This window comes from Pterocles gutturalis, unplaced genomic scaffold, assembly GCF_000699245.1.
Source record: "Pterocles gutturalis isolate BGI_N339 unplaced genomic scaffold, ASM69924v1 scaffold11103, whole genome shotgun sequence".
Classification (NCBI taxonomy): domain Eukaryota; kingdom Metazoa; phylum Chordata; class Aves; order Pterocliformes; family Pteroclidae; genus Pterocles; species Pterocles gutturalis.
Window position 1 is genome coordinate 1 of NW_010120574.1, and position 22,629 is coordinate 22,629.

Consider the following 22,629-nt stretch of genomic DNA (forward strand, 5'->3'; position numbering starts at 1 on the left):
AATTATTTTTATATATAGTTTTAATGTATTACATATTTTCTATAGATATAGTATTTTTGGCAAGTAATTTCTAATCTCACTAATTTCTAAACCAGAAAATAATTCTGTGTCTTTAAAAAATATTAACTTTATATAATCTGTTTAATACAATATATTCAAGGTCTTTCTTCTGACTTTACAAAGCCGAGTACACCAAGACAGTAGTAATTAATTTGCCATCAGAACCAATAGCATCCATTATTCATTAATAAAGTGAGATAGGGAAGTCAGGTTGCAGACAAACAGCAATACTTTATAAATAGAGAAAAACTGGTCATAGATTTAGGGGTTTACCCCTACATGTAAAATAGAATAGAACAGTTCAGTTGGAAGGGACCTACAATGACCATCTAGTCCAACTGCAAAAATTCCCCATGAAGTCAGATTGAATGGATTAGACCAGCTCAACTTCTGGAGTACTAACAAAGGACAATATGATCCATATTTTAAAAAGGGAGATTAATAGGAGAAGGCAGAGCAGACAATTCTTTTGACTGTTAAAATAAACGAAGGACATTAAATTAAAAGAAAAATAAAAATTTTAAATTTTCCGTTTCTTTGAAAATGAAGCTTTACAGAATTCACTGCATAGACTATTCAAAAGATTAAAGGCTTATTAGGGCTAGCAGTAGGACTATATGGATTATGAGGATGTCCACAGTTAAACAGGGCATACATCCTCACTTGAGTAGTTCAGTTTAAAAACAGATATGTTTTGTTATGTTTCAAAACATATGCCAACCAATGAAGCAGTGAGGAGGTATCATACTTATATGTTATCCTGAGATGTGAAATGGAAATACAGAGACAGTGCTGCTCCTCTGTTTGTTACATAGTTCATTGAATTTAGTGTTGTGGTTTGCTCATAATCTTGACAGGAGATTTATTCCTGTTTCTTTTTTAATATTCAGGGTGCCCAGGGTGCTCAGGGATATCCTGGGGAACTTGGACCACAGGGCCCTCCAGGACCTTCAGTGAGTATGAACTTCTGTCTCACTTGTTACTTTAACCTTTGATTTTCCCCATAAACCTATGGAATTACATGTATCCAAGTACCTGACTCCTAGACTTACTTGAGGTCTAGAGACATGTGTAGGTGAAATCCATATCCTTCTGCACACATCTGATTTTTTTTCATTTTCCTTTGATTATTTTTATGCATGATAATTTACATGTTTTCAGAAGCATCTTCGGCCATGTAGGCATAAATTTGAATTTTCAAATAATTACTCATAAATACACTTTAAATACTAATGTATTACTGTATGAGAGATACGTATGTTTGCCACTAGACTATATGTAGACATTCTGTCACCCACTTACAACAAATGGCACTTGTAAAGGTGGAAGAAAGAATAAAAATAGTAATATAACTCATGTGAAAATGCGGTACTTCACCTGTACTGGTGGTGAAGATTGTAATTTTTTAAATTAAGGAATTTTTTTTGCCTTTTTTGTAGGGCATGCCAGGGAAAGCAGGACCTCCTGGACCTAAGGTAGTCTCAGATTGGTAATAAAAATGAAAACTGCTTGTTATGTGTAACATTGATTAACTCATTTTATAGATGTTTTTCTAAAAAAAATAACATTTGGGGATTTTTTACAGGGTCTTATGGGACTGAAAGTAATAGGAACCAAAGGAAGAAAGGTAATTGCACAAAATGCTTAAAACATTTTTGAGTTTTGTTTCTGTTTTCTGCTTTTTCTGATACACTATGATGAAATGTTTGGGGAAGCAAGTACTGTGAAATAAAAATTTTCAGTATATATGTGGAAGTCTTTTATTTGGAAATGGAAACATGGCAATTAATATCTAATGACAAACTGTTTTCACATAAAACCAAATTATATAAACTTCCTGATAGAAGCGTGGAAATCTAAGAGCAGCTGGTAGTTAATATTTACTAATACAAAGGATTAAATTAATTTATATATAATTTGCACAGAGAAACCTAAGAGCAGCTGGTAATTAATATTTACTAATACAAAGCATTAAATTAATTTATATATAATTTGCACAGTGTTCCTAAATGCTTATCTAAGCATGTAAACATCAGTAAATATATAGCATCTTTAGACTCACAACTTCTTATGGCCAATATCTTTTCAGCATCAGCCTTTATGATGCTAGAAAACCTCCTAGATTTTGAATAAAAATTGGATGATTTATCCATGTTCTTACTTTGTATCCCATATAACTGACATTAATGACTATGAATACATATATTGTCTCTGAGGACCTCAGCCTGCCATTTGAGGACCAGTGTAGTCAGTCAGAATGTCCTTATAGGATCCTTTCAAGAACTTGGGGCATCTCCCAGTTATGCTAAGTGACCTGCACAGATTCAGCTGGAAACTGAAACACCACTAACTGAGTGGGATTGGTTTTAACTTTGTCATTACTTTTTGGTTTTAACTTTGTAATTACTACCAGGAATGTGCTAGAAGTTTCCTGGGAAAATTTCTGCAGGTGGAATTGATTGTTGATCAGCATTAGCTCAGGTGACTATGGAGCATCTTGCTTACGAAAGAGAGATGCATTCTTTGCTGTTACGCTGCAAGTACACGCAAAGGCATTCCACTGGCTTAAAATCACTGGATACTATGGATGTTTTGTTGAGCTCCACAGGAAAGATCACATTTAGGACCTCCCCTATTCTAAAAGATCCTTAATGAGAAAGTGTACTGTGGTAGTAAAGTTTTTGGTTAAGGACACATGAAAACTAATTTTATCTGTCAGTACTATGTTACAATCATCTCCCTGTAATACACAGACTGCTGTTTCGAGAATGTCACCAAAGATAGTTCATGTATTGATTGATTGACTTAATTAAATTGGGAGAACAATGATAATCAGGGAGATAATTTTATTTGATTTTGAGTTGAAATGGTTGTATAACTTTTAAACAAATAGTATTAAAAATTTAAGCTAATTTTAAATACTTTAACAGAAATCAGTGTATGTATTTTTATTTCTCAGCTAGGAGAAGGTTGTCATAGTAGCCTTAAGTCTTCCATATGCTTTTTTTTTTTGGAAGATAAATAGCAAGCAAAGAGAAATGTTAACTATATTAATGGCTAAGAGTAATGACAGAAGAATTTTCATGATGTCAAAAGTATAGTGATAGTAATTTGAAACAATAAAAACACACTGCTTGTAACTGCTCTGCTTTTCTTTTTTTCTTTCAAGGGTGACACTGGGTTAACTGGACCCCCTGGACCACCAGGAACCGTTATTGTGACATTAAGTGGACCAGACAACATGACGGTAGTAATATTGTTAAACATCACATTCAGCTAAGCCGTCTTACTACATTTTACTTTAAGAGGATGTTTTCATCTTCATTATGATGATAACGTTTCCTTTTACCCATCCTAACATTTTTCAGACTTGTTTAGTTAGTTATTAAGCTCTTGAGTGTGTCTGTACAGCCAGCTCAGCTGAGGCATGTGTATTCACATGCACATCTGCACGACGGCAGAGGAATGCTAAGTGCTTATTAGGAACCCACCTGCTGTGGATCTCTGAGTACATGAAAAGTAAATCACTTTTAGCTTTGCCAAATCAACATGGATTTTCTGAATGGCTATCAAAACCACAGCTGTGTTGGCCTCTGAGCCTTGTCACTTGAAAATATCAGGACCCTGAGCTACCAGAGTTTCATAAAAGCTGACAACATGTTCATGTACATTTTGTAGTTTATTTGTGCATTGTTTTTACTGGAACGTGAGTGAAAGTGTTGGAAAAACAGTTAGTATTGGAAAAATGAAATACAGCTTTCATTTTAAGTATTGCTTTCTGAATTAAAATTCTTGCATTTTGTCCTCGTGTAGAACTTAAACAACTATAGTTGATACAGTTTCAAGTCTTCACTTATTAACAGAACAAGTCTACAACCTGTTCTTGACTCTGTTTTCCTTAGTTAATTTGCATCTAATCCATGGAGTTATGAAAACTCCCTCTCCATTATGTGCTAAAATAAAATGTGAATTTTGCATCAAGACTGTATTGAGGAGGGAAGAGGAAAGATTGCAGAAGCAAGGTTCAGGTTTTGGGCACAGCAGGTCTTCCCTGTTTAAATCAAACATGGACCACCTAGAGTGTTTCCTGGCTGGGGCAGTTTATCATGGGGGAGCAGCAATTTTTCAGACGAGAGGTATTAAGGTTTAAAAACACCTCAAAACTCCTTATATAAATAGTTTGGGGCATGAGTCTAACCAGGTACTAATCAGGCAGTCCATAACTTCAGTCTTTACAATGACCTTAGACTTGGCTCAATACATAATAGTACTGCGCAGCAGGGTAATCTAATCTTGAGCCTGCAGAGGCGAGGATCGGGTGGGTAGCCTCTGTATTTATGTATTGGAGGTAAGTGTAGCTCCAGTGAAGCAACTAAGGTTTATTAGTTTCTTGCTTGCAATTTGTTGCCATTTCTGGGGATATTTAATCCAGTCCCCTTGCATTCAATCACAGGTACCTGGTTTTGAACTTACTATGTTCAGAAATGTGTGCAGAGCCAATTTCTTTTTCAAATATCATAGACTTGGGCAGGCGCACTGATACAAAGTTTCTGTTTCTTTTAGTCGTTTAAGTACAACCATCTCTGCTTTAAGAAGCCTGCGGGTAACATAAGGATTTCCTATTTGTAAAACTTGAGTGTTACAGTAAGCACAGAAAAATACAAGAGATCATATTAAATTTTGATTTTCGGTGTTATAGGACTTGAAAGGAGAGAAAGGAGAAAAAGGATCAAGAGGACTTCCAGGGCCAATGGGGTTTACAGTAAGTGACTGGAAGGAAATACCTTAAATCCAGATGTTTGGGCAGCATCACCTAGTAAATGCTACTCTTTAGAGTCCACTATTTACACTACTTATTGCAACCTTCAATGAATAGAACTAATGAATATAATAGAATACCTATTAATAGCATTCTAACTGTACTTTATACTTTTTATTAAAGGTAAAAAAATATATGTAATTTAGAAAATTTAAGTCTTAAAATATGCGTATCTTGAGGGTGTTTTTGTTACAGGGGCCGGTTGGTGATTCTCAAAGTGAGAAGGGTGACCGAGGAGAACCTGGACCGCAGGTGTGTGCTAACAATTGAATACACATATGTTACTCTTTTCTAAAAAGCAGTTTTGCACTAGTGTTAGTCTCTGGTTTTTCTTTCAATGCCACTCAGGGCAAATTTTCTTAGATTCAAAAGCTCTTCCGTCTAGTAAACTGGACTAGAGAGCTGAAAGTCAAATGACTGTTCTTACAGGCTCACATACCATGAGTACATGAAGGAAAGGTCAACTGATGGTGGATGCACTTCTATTTGTTTTGCTATAGAGGTTCTACTGTTGAAACTTAGTTAAAAAAAAAAAAAGTGCTCTAATGAACAGGTACTGGCTTCATTGTGCCATTGTATATGTAGAAGAGAATTAAAAACGTTGGGTTTACTTAAGGCAGCAGACTTAAATTAATATGCTCAACCAGTAGGTATGTGGAGGCATGAAGAAAGTTGTTGTAAGAGAGTTATTCTGTTAACAGGATAATATGTTACATAATTTTATGGCCACGTGAGAAAACATGTTTATTTTAAAAAGCATGCACATTAAAATATAATTTACTTGAGTGTATCTACAGGTTGAAGAGAATTAAATAGAAAGGTACCACTTTGCATTCAAATGGCTTTGAAACATTCAGATAAAAATTAATCAATGCAAGATGCAGGTTCTTAGTAACTAAAACTGTATTAATTCATAACAGCTTACCAGTGTGTAATTAGGGGAGAACCCTAAAATATCCAGATAAATCAAAATGTTTTGTGACATTTTATGAACATTTTGATTCCAAATACATTTTGGAATCAATATTAAGAAAAATTATTTTCAAATGAAATATTTCATTCAGTCCAGACATACATATTTTGAAACTTTTCCTATGCTTCTTGTGGTTGCAATAAATTTTCTTCCACAAGGAAAGGTAGCAAGACCAGTACTACCTGTAGATTGCTCTTTTTTTCAGTTGTATGGTGATATAATGATGATGATGCTATGGAGCAACTTCATTGTTGCTCACCTTCACCTTTCCCTTCTGTCTTTGTGGAGGAAGTAGTAGAGCCACCCCTGCTTTTCTGCTTATTGACCTTGAAGAATGCTAAGGAAATACAAATTGTGTTAAGACACTGACTGGCTGGCTATTCTAAAACAAAAACAAAACCTTGCCTTTTGCTATTGAGCTCACATCAGTGAGCACAAAATATCAAATGGCTGTGGATTTTACGTTCTAGAAAAAAAATTATTATTTTGTGCAATTGAGTTTTGAGCCTGTGATTACACCATTCTACCTCCTCCTCTTCTGGAATATCACCTTTGGTTAAGTTCTGCCATCTTTTGAGTATTGCTGTTTTTTTATGATGCTTACATCATAATTCATGGTCTGGTCATCTTTTTCAAAATTATTTTACATTTCATTGATCTATGCTGTGCAAAACAGATTTCTAAAATGTACTTTTCCCCCTGTTGTTCTGAGCTCATAATCTTTCACCCCCCTTTTATCTCATCATCTTCCTGCTGTGGATTTTAACGAAACAGGTTTTCCTCATTTCTGCCTTCAAGGTGGCAAGTAAGGTATTCATATTCAGAATTATGGTTTCATTTCATTTCGTTTCTCTCCCTATTTTTCCCCCTTCTCTCACTTCCCTTTGTCTTTTTTTGTTGTTGTTGTTATTAATTGCTTAACATGTATTGTTGCCCCAGTAGATGCCAGGACCCCAGCAGAAGTCTGCCAAGTGTGCTGTGTGCCATAGAAAACAGCACATACCTCTGGCACGCTGCCTCCTTCTGTTTTCACTTTTCCCTCTACTGCCCTACTTCCGATACCTTTGAAGTGCACTCCGTTTTTTGTCATTAAATAATTTCTCTTCAAGTCATCTCTTAACCCTATTTCCTGTACGATGAAGGTTTCTCTTTAGTATCTTTCCATGCTTACCATTAGAAGGGCTGCTAGCTGCTCTTTTATCATTTGTCTTGCTTCTGCAAGGACCTGATTTTGCACCAAGCTTTCTGTACTTGCCTAGCACTTTGAGGCAGACACTTCACCAGCACAACTAATCCTCCAAAGGAGGAGGAATGTTCAGGGAATATCTTACTCCCTGTTTTGTAGAGTTTTATGAACATTAGTTATATTTAGAAATAACGAACATTTAAAAAATAACCTTAATGGCTTTTCAAAATTTATAAAGATCTAAAATACAGTTATATGCACAGCATTTAGTTGTTATGCTCTTTGAATGCAATGACCCCTCTTTTGATCTTCTTAATTTTTTTTTTAATTTTCTTTTATTTTTTTTCCTTTGTAGGGTAAACCTGGAAGAGAAGGTGCCCCAGGTCCACCTGGCTTACCGGTAATGAAGGAAGCTTTTTAAATGTTTTCTAAGGAATAATAATCTGTTTATCACAGTCATATCTTCCTGTCACAGCTTTTTCCCATCGGAGAATGTGTTTGAAAGTGTTGATTTGCATATGCTGTGAAACATTTCCTTTCACACAGCTGGCCTTGGGACATACCATGTCCTCATAGATTCACGCAGGAGAGAGAGGCTCAGTTCATAGATGTTGGCTCCTCTGTGTAAAATAAAAAGACCTGCTGCTTGCTGCTGACAATCTAATGAGTTAGAGACATGGTGCAAGTTATGCAAAATTAGTTCTACTGAGTTTAATTCTGATTAGTCACACTGAAATTTTTGCAGAAGTTATACCTTCATGTAATTTCAGCATAAGTCAAGAAGCAAAATGAATATTTTTTTAATCACTAGAATCAAAGACATTCTTTTACAAAGGTTGTTGTCAAGGTCATAACTTCCTTGGCCTGAAACAAGATGACTGATAGATATTAAAACTGTCATCTTGTCATCACATAATTCTTAAGATATGCTATTTTGTAGCCAAAATGATCTAATTTGTGTACTAATTTAAAAGCTAAAGTTATTCAAATGTATTTGGAATACTGTATTTAATTGGTTAAATATAAATTCTTTTATATTTACTTCACTTCCACTTCAACAACATCATTAGGGTTACAGTGACTTTACAAATATCAAAATTCTTATTGTCATAATAGCCCAATTCACAAATATCTTTCTAAAACATCATCTTCATCATGCCAAAACGACCTTCACAGACAGTCTAAACACATTCCAGTCTGACAAAGAATGTGGAATGACGGACCGCAAAGCTCTACTGCCTTAGCTAATAGAAAACTTTCTGTCATGACAAAAGCACATCATTGCTCTGTTCACGTTTCAGCTTTACTGACTAGCAGTGCATTCGACTGCATAAGCTTCCGATAAGTACTTTTTCCTTGCATTTATACCCTTGCAGAACACCTTAGCAGCAGTCTGCACTGTTTTCCCTCCTGGTCTTGCTGACAGCTCTTGAGATCAGCACCATCATGCAGACTGACCAAGTTCTGGGAGGGGGAGTTGCCAAATGTTGAGTCTCGCATTGTTTTCAGTTTCTCCCCTTTCAGAAATAGTAGTTTGCAGAGGAAGAGCAAATCGGAGACTCCTACACTTGTGCTGTCTGGAGTAGCTCCACCTTGGGACTGGTGGAGTGTGCTGTTACAAAGGCAGGTTTGGATAAGAGACCTGCAGTATTTCCTACAGACATGGAACTGTACCCCCAACTAAGCCTTTCCCTGAGATTTCTTCCCCTGAGCAAGTCACATTTACTTTGACATCACCATGAAAGATTAAAGTTTTCCATTTTAGATCTTACTGATGACAGTGCTAAAAGATTAATCCTCATAAAGTTGTGTGCTGTCACCTGCAGGGACAAAAGGGTGAACAGGGCAAACCAGGACTGGCTGGCAGGCAAGGACCTAAGGTATTGTCTAATGGTTTTGTTGTTGCTTTTGAGGATGAGGATAAGGTATGTTTTGGGCTTATGATATCATTTTATTTATCACTGTGTAAACAATATGTTTTACTTTACTTAAAAGATGACAAGTAATTATATGGAATAGGGAATGGATCAGCTGAAATAGATTGTGTGCTTCAACCGGTGTCCATCTATGCCTGCTGATGTGTTCCTGTAGTTTTTGGTGTATGTGGCTGAATGATTAAGGAACAGAGATGGGGGTGGTGAAGGACTGGTCAGGAGCAGAAGTTCCTCTTTAATGTTATGAGCAAGGTACTGAAGTAACAGTGGGTGCCAAATGTGATGTCATATATTGTTTTTAATAAACAAACTCATCTCTGCCCTCTGATGAAGGGGATGAAAGGAAGCACTGGTCCACCTGGAGCTTGTGGTCGAGTAAGTGTGAATTATCTTTGTCATATCTTTTTTCTAAACCATTAGAATAAGTCAAACTGACTGTATGAGGCAGTAACAGATGACCCATGATACCCTAATCGAGGCATAGCTTTCTCAAAATACTGATGTTGCTGGGAGTCTGACAGAGATGGCATCTTCCTTCATGTGGAGCTGCGTGCATGATCAGGGCCTCGTTAGACCTCACTCAGTTCCAGAATTTTGTCAGGACACTGGACTGTCACAGAACAGTTAAAAAAATTCACAGGAGGTAATTTTTTAAACTGATCTCTAATTAGTTCCAGAACAGATGGTGTTAATTTTATAAAAATACAGAGCTACAGCAAATTGCCTTTTGATTTTGCCTGTCATTTGTGGAAACTTTGAAACACCGTAATATTAAAATTTAATAAATGAAATATTGTTATAGGAATGACTTTTTAATGCACATATGATTTACGTAGTTGATTTTTGTCTGTTTTCATGTATGATTGTTTAAAAGTAGTCTAGATATAGCTGATGCTGCTTTGAACCAATGGAAAAGACTAAGTGACTCCTAGAGGTTTCTTTCAAGAATATTTTCTATTTCATGCTACTGTAATATTTGTGATTGGGTCTCCAACTTATACCTTGCCTGTATAATTGCATCTCCTGGCAGAGGAGTTCTCTGAGAGCTGAGGAACTGAGCTGAAATCCCAATCCCGTCTATTTGTACAGGTCTCTTGGAATTATCTGTGTATAACAGTTATTATTTAGTTTCTGGCTGCTTGTAATTACCATGTGATTAGAAAGGTCTCATAGTGTCACAACATCAAAATTATGAATGAGATCATAACTTTGTTCTAACCAAATGTTCAATATGCAGTACTGTGCTTCTCTGTCTGTTCTTACTGTTCTTTCTTTCCTTACCATCTCTCTCTTAAGACAGAGTATTATGATAGTGCAACTGGTGAAAAAGGAGATGAAGGACCCCCAGGACCTCCAGGACCAAAAGGTCAACGTGGAATGCCTGGTGAGTGGCACACCAAAACTAGAATCTTTTAGCAAGAGCTGTCTACTCAAAGGGCTTGTTGCAGGCTAGGTTTTTGAGCACCCAGCAACCTGCTTCTGCCTTTACGAGAATATTTCCAAATTACTCCCAACAAATTGCACAATTGAACTGTATCCTGAGACTTTGATTTATGGCCCTTTTTCCTCTTAAAAATAATGAAGCTGACACACTTCTTTGCTCATAATTGAGTTGAGCACCTAAGCTCACTGACATCCTGTCTCATGACCTCAGTGAGCTACTGCATCAGTACATTATTGGTATATGCCATAGACAAACCATCAGGGCTCTAAGTCTCCTGTTAGAGGTCATGCACTTTTTTCTCTCCCCCCCCTTCTTTTGGTAGCATTCAAAGTTTGTCTTGTGCCATTTTTATTGCCTATCATTCCTAAATATCAGGGCTGTAAGTCTCCTGTTAGACGTCATGCACTTTTTTCTCTCCCCCCCCCTTCTTTTGGTAGCATTCAAAGTTTGTCTTGTGCCATTTTTATTGCCTATCATTCCTAAATAATAAAGATCTGCACGTTTTTATTTTTTTTTTATTTTGGCCATGCTGTAAAATCAAAGTGTACTGATTTGTTATTTGAGCTGTATCACAACATAACTTGTGGCTGAACTCTGGGGCAGCATCTTGTAGGCTATATTTAATACTCATCCAGCAAGTCCTTGCCTTCTGTGTTCTGATATTCTAGTTTTATTAATATTTATGTATCCAAGTGAATGTGTTGTTTTCAGTGAATATGCTTTGTTGTTATAAATATACTTACATACTTCCAAGGGATGGCAACAGGAGAGTTGAGCCTCACAAAGATATTAATGCATTGTTAAGAGGTGGTATATTTGCTAGATCAAATAATGGCAAAAAGAAGCAAGTTTGCAGGCTTATAAGTCATTCTCAAGTAATTGAGCGCATCCCCACCTAAGATAAACATGGTGGATCCTATTTCTACCTGCTGTAAACATCTGTATCTCGCTAGATTTCAGTAAGAATTGTCAGTATGCAACAGTTGCGTAAGTAGATGCCTACTCAGGCAAAACCAAATTCTTAAAAAGATAAAATAAGCTTACAATGATGAAACCCAAAGTTTGCAGTCAATATTATTGAGTAGTGACTTCACAGAGTATACAGTGATTTAACTCAAGTTCTAAATACATTGCTTTTGCAGGGCCACAGGGTCCTCCTGGAGATGCTGGTAGACCAGGTATGTGAAATGATCCAGTACCAACAATAAAATACATTGTTCTTCCTGACTATTATGCTGAATCAGCTTTGTGGAATCTTAACTTCTGATGACTTTAAACACATCTCTAAGTGGTAAAAAAATTGCCACCCAAAACCTGTGATGGGCCAAGTATTTAAAGAGAGGTTAAAAATAATTTATAAACCAAACACATCTCTAAGTGGTAAAAAATTTGCCACCCAAAAGCTGTGATGGGCCAAGTATTAAAGAGAGGTTAAAAATAATTTATAAACATCTTTACATTCTCATTGTGATTATTTAATATATTACGAGATAAAAAAAGATTTGTGGGATGAACTCAGTATGTTTATCTCTCACTCACCTGATTGAATACTTACATTGCTTTGAAATTCCATTTCTTGTTTAAATTTATCTTTGTATTTTTTTCCTTTTTGGTAAGGTGTGTCAAGACCTGGTCTGAGAGGTCCCCCAGGATTTCCTGGGCCAAAAGGAACAAAAGGAGAGAAAGGAGAAACTGGCTTGTGTATTGTAGGCCCTCCAGGACCACCTGGTATTACTGGCAGACCTGGTTCTGTTGGATTACCAGGTCCTCCAGGAGAACCAGGTGACATTTCAGTATTGTGTATATAAGGAACAAGAACAAATTCAGAGTCATCTCAATATCTAATGCATTACTTATAGAGTATATTTTGAGTAATATGGTTGAATGTGATTTCTCTCTCAAAATTTTGTTTTAGGATATTCATGAAAACACGTATGTACTGAAGGTCTGTGCTCCATCGCTGTTGAAATTCTGTGGGGAAGACACAATGGCTTCCCAGTATAAAGATTTCTCACCTTTTTGTGAAACTGTGACTATAAAAATCTACTACATAAAATGAGGAGAGACTAATGAGAGAAAATCTGTTCTTAAAATTAATTCTTCCAAAAGTTGTAGAAAGTCTGTTAAACTATGTTCAGAAGGGGCTAATCTGAAAGCTAGAGAAATCACTTGCATGCCTCCAGATGTCTTAGTGGGCCTTAGAGCACGTCTTAAGTTCTGGCAGCATGATAATAAAGCAGTAGCAGTTTTATAAAACTTCTAGAAAATATATTAACTAGGAATACCTCTTTAACAAGGAGTATCAATAGCATAATGTTTCTTTTATATGTAGTACGTCAAAAACAAGGTTTTCTGAACCAATGCCAACATAGTGCTTCTTGTTTCTCTCTCTTTGAAAAATATAGCCATTCCCCAAATATATTACCTTAGGACGAGCTCAATGCATGTTCTGTTTTTCCGAAGTAATAGTAAATACACCAGAATAAGTCTGTCAAAGATACACAAGCATCATTAATAGTTTAGGATTTTAAAAAAAGTTTCTCTTCCACTCGTGGTAAAGGAAAGGATTATGTTTCTGCTGATTCAAATAAAATGGAAATACTTTCCCCAGAAGGGACTATGCTTTTTAAAGGCTAGACAGATGGATCTAACAGTCTGCTGAGATTTACTTTGGAATTATCATATTTATCCTCAAAGATATGATATGTTTTGGATTTGTCCAGGTAGTTCTCTCTTTTAGATGAATCATAGAATATCTTAAGTTGGAACAGACCCATAAGGATCAGAATGCTGTCTCCAGCCCATCCCTGCAACTTTTTTATCTCTTAGCAACTAGAGAATTGTTTGAATAATCTGCTGATGTAATGGTGCCATGCTCATCTCATTAACAGGTAGAGTAACATTTAGAACAGGCTTACCAGGGCTTCCTGGAGAGCCAGGGTGTACAGGACCTCCAGGACCTCCAGGAGACACTGGCGTGAAAGGTCAGTTTTGAAAAACTATCACTCATAAGTAGATAGTATGATCCAGTAATCTTTACAGATCCTCATTAAATTTTGAATTTAATTTACCTCTTAAGCCATTTGATGAGTTCAGAGATTTAAGAAAATTCGTTAGGGTTAGCAAGATATCTTCCTCCCCTTACAGTAAGCAGCAGCTAAAAGAGCAGTGCACGTGCCAGTGCTGCACAGTAGTTGTGCTGCACTGCAGCCAGGGTGTGGATCTTCACTGGAACACTTATTACAGACTAGTTGGGTTTTCATATTCTCCTGTTGTTATGTTCAACACTAACAGTTGTTCTCTGAGAGAAGATTGCTTCTGCAAATTTCACCACAGGAGCTGCTGAATCTCTATGCCACTTGCTAGTCATTAACGGTCACCTAGGCTGTTATGGAACGATGTTAGTTTAAAGCTTATGTCCCTTTGTTCTTTCAAGAGAATTTGGCTTATCGGCAGTGTGATTGTATCCAAATGGTTTACTAAAATTAGACTTGAAAAAATCAAGCGATTTAAACTGAATGTTCCTGCATTTTCAATTAAATGTAATCAGTTCTGATTCACTGTCCGACGACAGGTAATTTTGTACTCTGTAGGAAGTGATCTTCCAACAATATTAAGGCCATGATTCTGCCGCTCATGGGCCAAAAAATGTTAGCCATCCTCTGTTACAAAGTATGTAACACATTAATTAAGTTTGGGAATTACTTGCTCTGAAACAACTAATGAATTCTTTTCATTCTAGGTGATGAAGCTTCCGTGTGTACTGATTGCAGGTATATTCCGGGAGTACCTGGTCTTCCTGGTTCTCCTGGGCCACGTGGCCAGGATGGCATGCCTGGTAAATTGTCTTGTTGCTTCTAACAGGACAGTAGGAAATGCCAATAATTTTGCTTTTAGCATGAGATTGGGTATGGACATGTCTGCAGCATGCAGTCCTTGAACTAGCCCTAAGGTTGTCATGAGTGTGAGAGCCTGATGCAGCTCCATCCATTGATATGAGCACAAACCTTAGAAGAGGTGAAGTCAGAATGGTAATAGGCTTAGGTGCAGCCTGAAGCCAGCTCAGTCTGTGATGATGCAGTCAATGTAACAAGCAGAAACATTAAATATTAGATGTGATTATCAGAGGTTGTCAGAATACATGTCCTTGTTTTCATTTTTCTTTACAAAATATGCCATTTCTTTTGCAGGTAGAGAAGGAACAACAGGTCCAAAAGGTTCTCCAGGTTCTCCAGGAGCACCGGGGTTTCCAGGAGCTCAAGTAAGACTTGGCTTTTTCTGATATTTTTCAGATCCCGCAAGAATTATTCCAGAGAAACCTCATGGCTGGTGTTACATGCAATGTCATACTGGGTGATTTCAACAGTTTTCTTTCTGTAGTAATGAATGTGTCTGAGTGGGAGGCCCAAGTAAAAACTGTAATGTCACAGATGAAATATCTCACACGGTTACTTAGCAACAGTTTGAGATTTATTAATCGTGTGAAGTAAATAAAAGGTTAAATTTTAGTAGCATTCAATCATTAAGCAATTAAATGATTAATAAGGCGATTCAGTGGAATATGTTGTGGTTGAAGTAGCAACTTAATTACAGATTCAAGAATGACAAGATTCACACTAACTTACTACAAGGTATCCTAAAGGTATATGCATAAACACAAAACACACAAACACGCAAACAAACACACAAACACCATGGAAATACTTGGATCTAGTGAAATATGTAAGTCGGGAAACTAGCCTATAGTTGAAAGTTCTCTCTTCTTTCTCTATATAGATAGAGAGGTAGGTAGGAGCATAGCCTATAGCTAAAATTTCCCTCTTCCTTCTTGAGTTTTGAGTAAATGCTCACAATGCATCAGCATTCCTCAGTGGGTGATAATTGAGCCTCGAGAAGATGGAGTTCACCTTGGCCTTTCTTTACCTGAGAGGTGTCCCAGCTCACAGGAGATGGTGGACACAGCCTGCTGTGAGCCAGGAGAGCTCAAAGGGTCTCACTTAGACTTGCTGTTTATAGGGTCTGGGATAATTTACTTTTGTCAGGTACTTTTTGCATTTTGGGCCTCCCTGGATGATGTAATATTCTGGTGCATTACACTAGTTACCAGTGTGTATCATCCGCCTTCGGGCTTCGACCCAGGTGCAGACATATTAGGTTGTCAGGAAGTGATCAACTGGTACCATTGTTTAAAGTGAGAGCCAGGTACATTGAGAGGATGCATCAGAGCTCAGGTTTGCTGCCATAATGGAAAGCAGGAGACAGATATGCCAAGGAGGCACCTTGATGCTTGAGTTCACCACTTTCACAAATCATTCCTGACTCACCCTAGGTTGGTATGTGACCCAGGAGGGGAGGAATTCCACCAAGCACTGAGGGACTCGAGAGCAGGGTGTGGGTTGCACCACCACAAATGTATGGCTGACCTAGCTTTACATGAGCCTAATTTGCTCAGTGCAGCAAGAAGTTCAGCCCAGGCAGTGAGGCAGCTAAATACCTATATGATGAACCTGTGCTGCATTTCATGGTAGCTAGCCTGCTTCTTCTGCTTGGTATGGGTAGTTTACAGTTCACTGTTCATCTGCATAATTCTATAATCATGGCGGTGGCTGTAAAGCACATACAGAGTTTTGCGTGCTGTGATTTTTGCCAGACTTCTTACTTCTCTTGTTTCTAGCATACTCGGGACTTGCAAAGCCCCAGCTGTGCAGAAAAACCTGGTTCTCATATTAGCCTCTTCAGGGATGCAAAGGACATTCCCTCTTGGGAAACATTATGAAGAGGGAAGGCTGACACCTGCTGCCACACACATACCATTTGGTTGTTCTAACCTGTGCCTGTAGTAGTAATTATTTATGGGAAATTGCACTCAGTGCTGTCCAATAAAAAATTGTAATGCATAAGTATTCATTGTGGTGGTTACTGTACAGGTGCAGTATGAGTCTGCTAACATGCATTTTCAGAAGGCTCCCAAGAGCTCATGAGCCCAAGATCACTAGAGCTCAGCGTGCTTTCAGCTTCTTCTGGTTTTGGCTGGGATAGAGTACTCACTTTGTACCCTGAGGGGGAATGAAGGGAGAGGAGAAATTAACCACAAACAGAGACAACTGTGGCAGTTATAGTGTCCCTGGGGAGATATTCCCATGTGGAGGAGAAATGTCTAATCAGATTTTAAGGTACATTCTTGTCCTTCTTTTTGTGCCACCAAAGCACAAACAGGTAGCTAATAGCCTGATCCATTAAATGATCCTGCATTATTCGTGCTTATAGTAGCATAAATTAAATTATAATCAGGGCAAAAAAGAGTAAAGGCAGGAGAAAAAAACCAAAACCCAGCAAACCCTGTTCATTGAAGTGTGTTGTTACAGTGAATAAAGATGAGAATAAAGAGAACCACTCTCAGGTATTTAATTTAGAAAGAAAGAGCTTGAAGACAGTTGACATGTTTCACCTAGCACTGAAATTCTTTTGATTGCTCTGTTCCAGGGACCACCAGGTTTTAGAGGAGATCAAGGACATAAAGGATCAAAAGGTGAGCCAGGATATGTGTATCCAGAAGGGCCAAAAGGTGAGCGAGGAGATCCAGGGGCCAGAGGAGACAAAGGAAGAAAAGGTTCAAGTGGATTTCTGGGAAGACCTGGCTCTAAAGGATCCAAGGGTTCTAAAGGTGAAGAGGTGGGTATGCACTGTTGGCAATTAATACAGAATTCATGAAAACCTAAGTCAGTATTTATATCTTGTGCAACACTCAGTTTTATCTATTCAGATACTTTCAGTGAATATCTTCTACCTGACTTAAGGGTACTATGCTCAACTATAGCAACCAGTATGCAATAATCACTATGCAGGAAAGAATAAGAGTAAATATTCTTATATAATACCAGAGCGAGATGAGGCTACTGTAGGTACATGTTGTTGAAAAACCTTGGCAGTCTATTGTGGTGTTAGTTTGGGTATTTATATTGGGGCATTATCTTGGATTCCTATGATGAGTAAGATTTTTTTTAAAAAAACAGTTTTCCTGACTACTTATAATGCTTGAAAGGAAATAATAGTTCAAGTAGTTCATGTTTGGTCTTTAGGAGTTAATCTTCAGTCAGGGCTGAGAGAAACCACAAAAGCTGAGAGGACTGACCATAAAACTAAAATTGTTAGGGCAGAGCTCTCTCCTCAGCAGAAACAAAAGTAACAATTATTGTTGTGCTGTTTTTGGCTGAGAAACTCTTACAGCGATTCAGATATAACTGTCTCTAAACCTGACTCTACAGTATTCAAGGAGAATCAGAGCTGAGGTGGTTTTTTAGCAAACCTGTTTTAAAAAGAAAAAAGTGTACAGTATAATGCCACAGAGATTGAAAAATGAAGATGTTGTATTTATTTTTGCTATTTCGCTCTTAATAGCCCTCTATTTTTAACCATTGAGATTAAAATTTATATTCTTTTAATCATAAGAAAATCAGATGAAAAATTCCTCTTAAATTAGCAGAGCTACTTTGTTACTGAAGCAGTGCAAGATTATAGTCTTGGGACATTGGGCATTTTGGACATTTTGTTATGAAAGCTGATGTTGAAAGCAAGTAATGCTGGGTATACACACATGGTGTGATCATGAATAGGGATTGGCTGGTTCAAAAGGAGACAGAGGACTACCTGGATTGCCCGGCAGCCTTGGTCTTCCTGGAGAGATGGGGCTTCCTGGACTGCCAGGATATGGACCACAAGGAATAAGAGGTTTCAAAGGCTCTAAAGGAATACCTGGCCCACCTGGATTACCTGGAGAAGCTGGTTTGTAACTTCCTATTTTACCATGTTTTACCTATTTTAAAGAGTACTTGTCTGAAGTTGCAGAGAGAGATTGAAGTCAAAGATATGATTTATGAAAAATGGGCTATTTTTCTTGACATGAGATTTCCACAGTGTTGTTCCAACTTTGGTCCCACTGGAGATAATAGCAAAAGTCTTAGGGTCATAAGATAATTGACGTTGGAAGGGACCCTATGAGGTCTTCAGTCCAAACTCCTGCTCAGAGCAAGGTCAGCTATGAGATCAGAGCAAGTTGCTCAAGTCATTATGCAGTTGGGCCATGAAAACTTCCAAGGACAAAGACAGCACATCGTCTCTGGGCAACCCATTCCACTGCTTGACTGTCCTCTTCATGAAAAAAAAAGTCTTTAGATATGCATCAAATCATAATCGTTAGTGGGAGCTAAGTCACCAGGGGAAAATATGACGAACTCAAAAATTATTGAGTGCTGAAAGCATGCCAGTGTATGTATTTATAGGCAAGCATAATCTGGAAGAACTCAAAGTTGGACAGCAGATATAGTAAAGGTTACTTAACGAGAATACCCACTAAATCTTTATGCAATGGACTTGCAGGTCAAGCATTTCTCAATTGCATCGTTTTCCTGATGAATTTGTTCTTCCTTTTCTGGGTCTCCACTAGACTGCAGGAGGTCTGAGAGGAAGACTGCAGATGGGCATGGTGTCAGTAAAATTCTTTGGCTTTATGAAGCCAGGATCTGAAGGCTTCTCAGTCTGTTGGAGTTTCAGAAATATGGAAACTGTAGAAGACTGTATTTTTAACTGAGTGGACTGATCACTAATATTTTTAGATGCTTAATATTACATATTGCCAAACTATAAGCCTTTGTAATCTTTGATCATGTATTTGCTGAAGGTCTGAAAGGAGAGACCAGTAGGATAACTCCATTACCTGCGTTGCCAGGACCTCAAGGACAACCTGGTTTACCTGGACCCCCAGGAGTGCCTGGTGAGTATATCTGCACTAAATACAGTGAAAATCAGAGATAATCTGATGGAGATTTCTCTCCCAGCTCTGGCCAGATAAAACTGCTGGGTTACTTTGAAATAACTATAAAAGGGTGTTTTAAAATTTGCAGAATTTTTGAGTGCAGTGAAGGACAGTAAGTAACATTCAAGCTAACCATAAGCCATTGGTTTTGTAGAACAATGGTCCTTAGAGCTGCCCTGAATAGCATAGGAAAATTTATTGGCAGCTTTGTGGTAGCTTCTGTTCTTATAGTTGCTTCTGTTCCAAGCCTCACCCCTATAATGTGTGTTTGTATCTTCTCAACAAGTGTAAGATTTGTATCTGCACATAGTTGTTCCTAGAAGCCTGGAATTTGGGCAAATTGCTTAAAAACATAACTCATAGGTTCATGCCTGCTTTGATACTGTGAACACAGTTAGCATTTTGACTGTGAAGACCTACTGTGGAGGAGAAATAGTGTCTAAGTTCTAATATAATTTAAAGTGGTGTCCTAATTAATAGTGATAAAATATAAAACACCTAACCTTAAAAGTTGATATTCTGTGGTAAGATACATCACAGTTTACTTATTTTCTTTGTACAGGTAGGGTTGGAGCAAGAGGTCAGCCAGGTGATTCAGGACATCCGGGGCCAACAGGTGACACAGGCTTTCCAGGGCTTGGATTTCCTGGAAATCCAGGTCCAAAAGGTAAAATACTCTTTTTGATCTTCATCTTCAAAAAAAGGAAAAACAACAACAAAACCAAATTTACTTTTTTTTTTGTCCACATTGAAAACAATCAACAAGTTTAAAAAAAATCAATGAACATTAATCAGACAGGCAAGTGTTTTTAACACTCTTGTAATTTACTGCCTTAAGCCTTATAAATTGCAATTGTGAAATATTTTCAGGTATTTCAGAGAATCAAGTATCAATACTGGTAGTAGGAAAATATTTTAAAATACATTGATGCTTCCTGGAATACTGCCTAAACAGGTGCAGCTCATTTGAGTGCCACACTTACTTCAGATAGATTCACTTTACCTACGTACGTGTTACAGAGACAGAGCTGTATACCTGTCAGTGCTTTATTTTTAATCAATTTTGGTTGTGTACAATGCAATACCTGCTCTAATGTGCAGGGAATGAAAAGCATTTTGAATACTGTAAATTTGGCAGTTGCTCATGTAAAGTCATATTCCCCCTTTGGACACTAAAGATATTAAGAAATTCTCATAATCCTGTCAGGATGGGGGCAGGGGGGGACGGAAGCTCTGATACTAAAACTACTGCTGAGCTGCTTGTTAAAGAAAACAGTAGGGAACTGACATCAGAATAGTTTCACTTTAAAAAAAAAAAATCCCATGTTAAATAACTGATTTGAAGCAAGTAACCAAGCAGTGTTATGGTCAATGTTGAGTGAATATGTAAGGAACAAGGTGCAGTGTGTCACATCAGCTCTGAAATCAGGATGCTCTCTCCAGCTCATGTAAGCTACTTTAGTGTCAGAGGCTCATAAGTGCATCTATACAAAGAACCATTTGTAAAATAAAGCGATAACCACAGCATCTGTACTGCCATTTAATTCCTTTTGCAGGAGATAAAGGACTTGCTGGAGGCAGAGGGTCACCAGGTTGTGAAGGAAAGACTGGAGATCCAGGCCGAGCTGGAAACCTAGGACAACCAGGAGAAAAGGTTTGGTTAGAAATACAGCACAGACTTTTCCATAGGTCCCATTCATTAAATGTGACACTGAGCAATTAAATTGAGAAGTGTAAGGAATATAGGAGTTCCTATATTTCCTGACCAGCGATACACAAACTATGAAATTAAATTATCTAAAAAGGGACTGAAGCCCAGATTTTAAATACAGGTAAAGGATTTCAGAAATCCAAGTGTTTGGGATGTTTTGGTTTTCAGAGCACAAAAAAGATATTGCATTATTTACAGCATAAAATTAATGTCACAGCTTCTGAAAAGATGGCTATTCAGAAATTGCAATTAAGCACATATTTGATGGCGGTCAGTGACAAGTATGCATTTAATTTAAGCAAATTTCCTGTTGAATTGAAGCATAAAGAAAGTAGGTTGGAGGTAATACTGCAGCCACTCTTGCTGATTAACAGAAGCTAATCTACTGATGGCATATCTTCATATAGGATTCTTGACTACTCTGCAATCAGGATTCAAAATAAATAACACCTAATAACACCTAAGTGTTTTGGAAAAGTGTAATTTCTTTTTTTGTGTGCTCGTATGTCATTCTTTTGTGTGTTTTTTTGACATGACAAAGTGGAATTTGAGGTTGTGGATTTTTTTAATTATTATTATTTAATCTGTGTTTGATGCCATGAAACAGCTGTATGTGGAGTGGCCTTTTTGGTCCAAGTATATCATCAGTAACTGGTATAAGCTCAGCTCTACTGACCTGCTTTATCATAGAATCACAGAATGGTTTGGGTTGGAAAGGACCTTAAAGATCATCAAGTTCCAACCCCCTGCCATGGGCAGGGACACCCTCCACTAGCCCAGGTTGCTCAAAGCCTCATCCAGCCTGGCCTTGAACACCTCCAGGGATGGGGCATCCACAGCTTCTCTGGGCAACCTGTGCCAGTGTCTAACCACCCTCACAGGAAAAAATTTCTTCCTAAATTTCTAACCTAAATCTGCCCTCTTTCAGCTTAAAACTGTTACCCCTCATCCTAACACTACACTCCCTGATCAAGAGTGCCTCCCCATGAACATATTGATTTGTGGTACTCAAAGTTAGTACTCAACTGGCAGTTCAGTCAGCCAAAAAAAACCTAATTCAAACTCTCCTTTCAGGGAATAGACTTGGGACATTTGTGCTAAAACCAGTCTTCATGGAAAATAATGTTCAGAAGAATGATTTAAAAAAAAAAACCCTATAACTGAGTATTCCAAGACATATCTGGGTGCTGACCTTGATTATTTAAATAAATATTTTGATAAAAATATTACTATCATATAAAAATAAATTTGTATTTTCACAAACTTCAAACAGATTTTCAGATACCGGTCCAGAGCTTTTCACAGCTACAGAAGGCATCACAATGCAGTAAAGGCCAAATGGAGGGAAGTGTCTTGCATTGCTCAGTAGCAATTTCTTAGATTTTGGTGACAGTTCAAAAGCTGTCTAGAAGAATTTCTCCTCTGGTATGCAACCTGCAGGTGGTCAATAAGGAACATGGTCTGCTGAATTGGAGCCACTAAAAATTATAATGTGAAGGATCCCCAGGGAATGGAGAAAATTACCCTAATAAAAGAAGTTAGCTGGTCACACAGTGGAGAAAATATTTTGGCAGATTTGCAAAAACATAGTGGATTGTTTACATTGCTCTCTGTGTTGCAGGGTGACCCAGGCATGGTTATTCCTGGAGAACCAGGTAGACTGGGTTCACCAGGAGGCCGTGGCATTCCT

At 37.7% G+C, this 22,629-nt stretch overlaps 1 protein-coding gene across 1 annotated transcript in view; it reads left to right on the forward strand.

The window, feature by feature from the left end:
* Window positions 1-950: 950 nt before the first annotated feature.
* LOC104464294 (collagen alpha-3(IV) chain-like) overlaps window positions 951-22,629 on the forward strand; it is a gene marked incomplete at its 5' end in the record, with an annotated part of 41,997 nt that continues 20,318 nt past the window's right edge. The window contains 20 exons of the mRNA XM_010076957.1: window positions 951-1,013; window positions 1,500-1,535; window positions 1,646-1,687; window positions 3,230-3,307; window positions 4,760-4,822; window positions 5,075-5,131; window positions 7,394-7,438; window positions 8,865-8,963; window positions 10,269-10,356; window positions 11,559-11,594; window positions 12,034-12,198; window positions 13,308-13,400; window positions 14,159-14,254; window positions 14,607-14,677; window positions 16,900-17,088; window positions 18,030-18,198; window positions 19,094-19,186; window positions 19,791-19,895; window positions 20,785-20,882; window positions 22,561-22,594. Coding sequence (XP_010075259.1) covers window positions 951-1,013; window positions 1,500-1,535; window positions 1,646-1,687; window positions 3,230-3,307; window positions 4,760-4,822; window positions 5,075-5,131; window positions 7,394-7,438; window positions 8,865-8,963; window positions 10,269-10,356; window positions 11,559-11,594; window positions 12,034-12,198; window positions 13,308-13,400; window positions 14,159-14,254; window positions 14,607-14,677; window positions 16,900-17,088; window positions 18,030-18,198; window positions 19,094-19,186; window positions 19,791-19,895; window positions 20,785-20,882; window positions 22,561-22,594 — 1,720 coding nt within the window. The remainder of the gene's footprint in view (window positions 1,014-1,499; window positions 1,536-1,645; window positions 1,688-3,229; window positions 3,308-4,759; window positions 4,823-5,074; window positions 5,132-7,393; window positions 7,439-8,864; window positions 8,964-10,268; window positions 10,357-11,558; window positions 11,595-12,033; window positions 12,199-13,307; window positions 13,401-14,158; window positions 14,255-14,606; window positions 14,678-16,899; window positions 17,089-18,029; window positions 18,199-19,093; window positions 19,187-19,790; window positions 19,896-20,784; window positions 20,883-22,560; window positions 22,595-22,629) is intronic.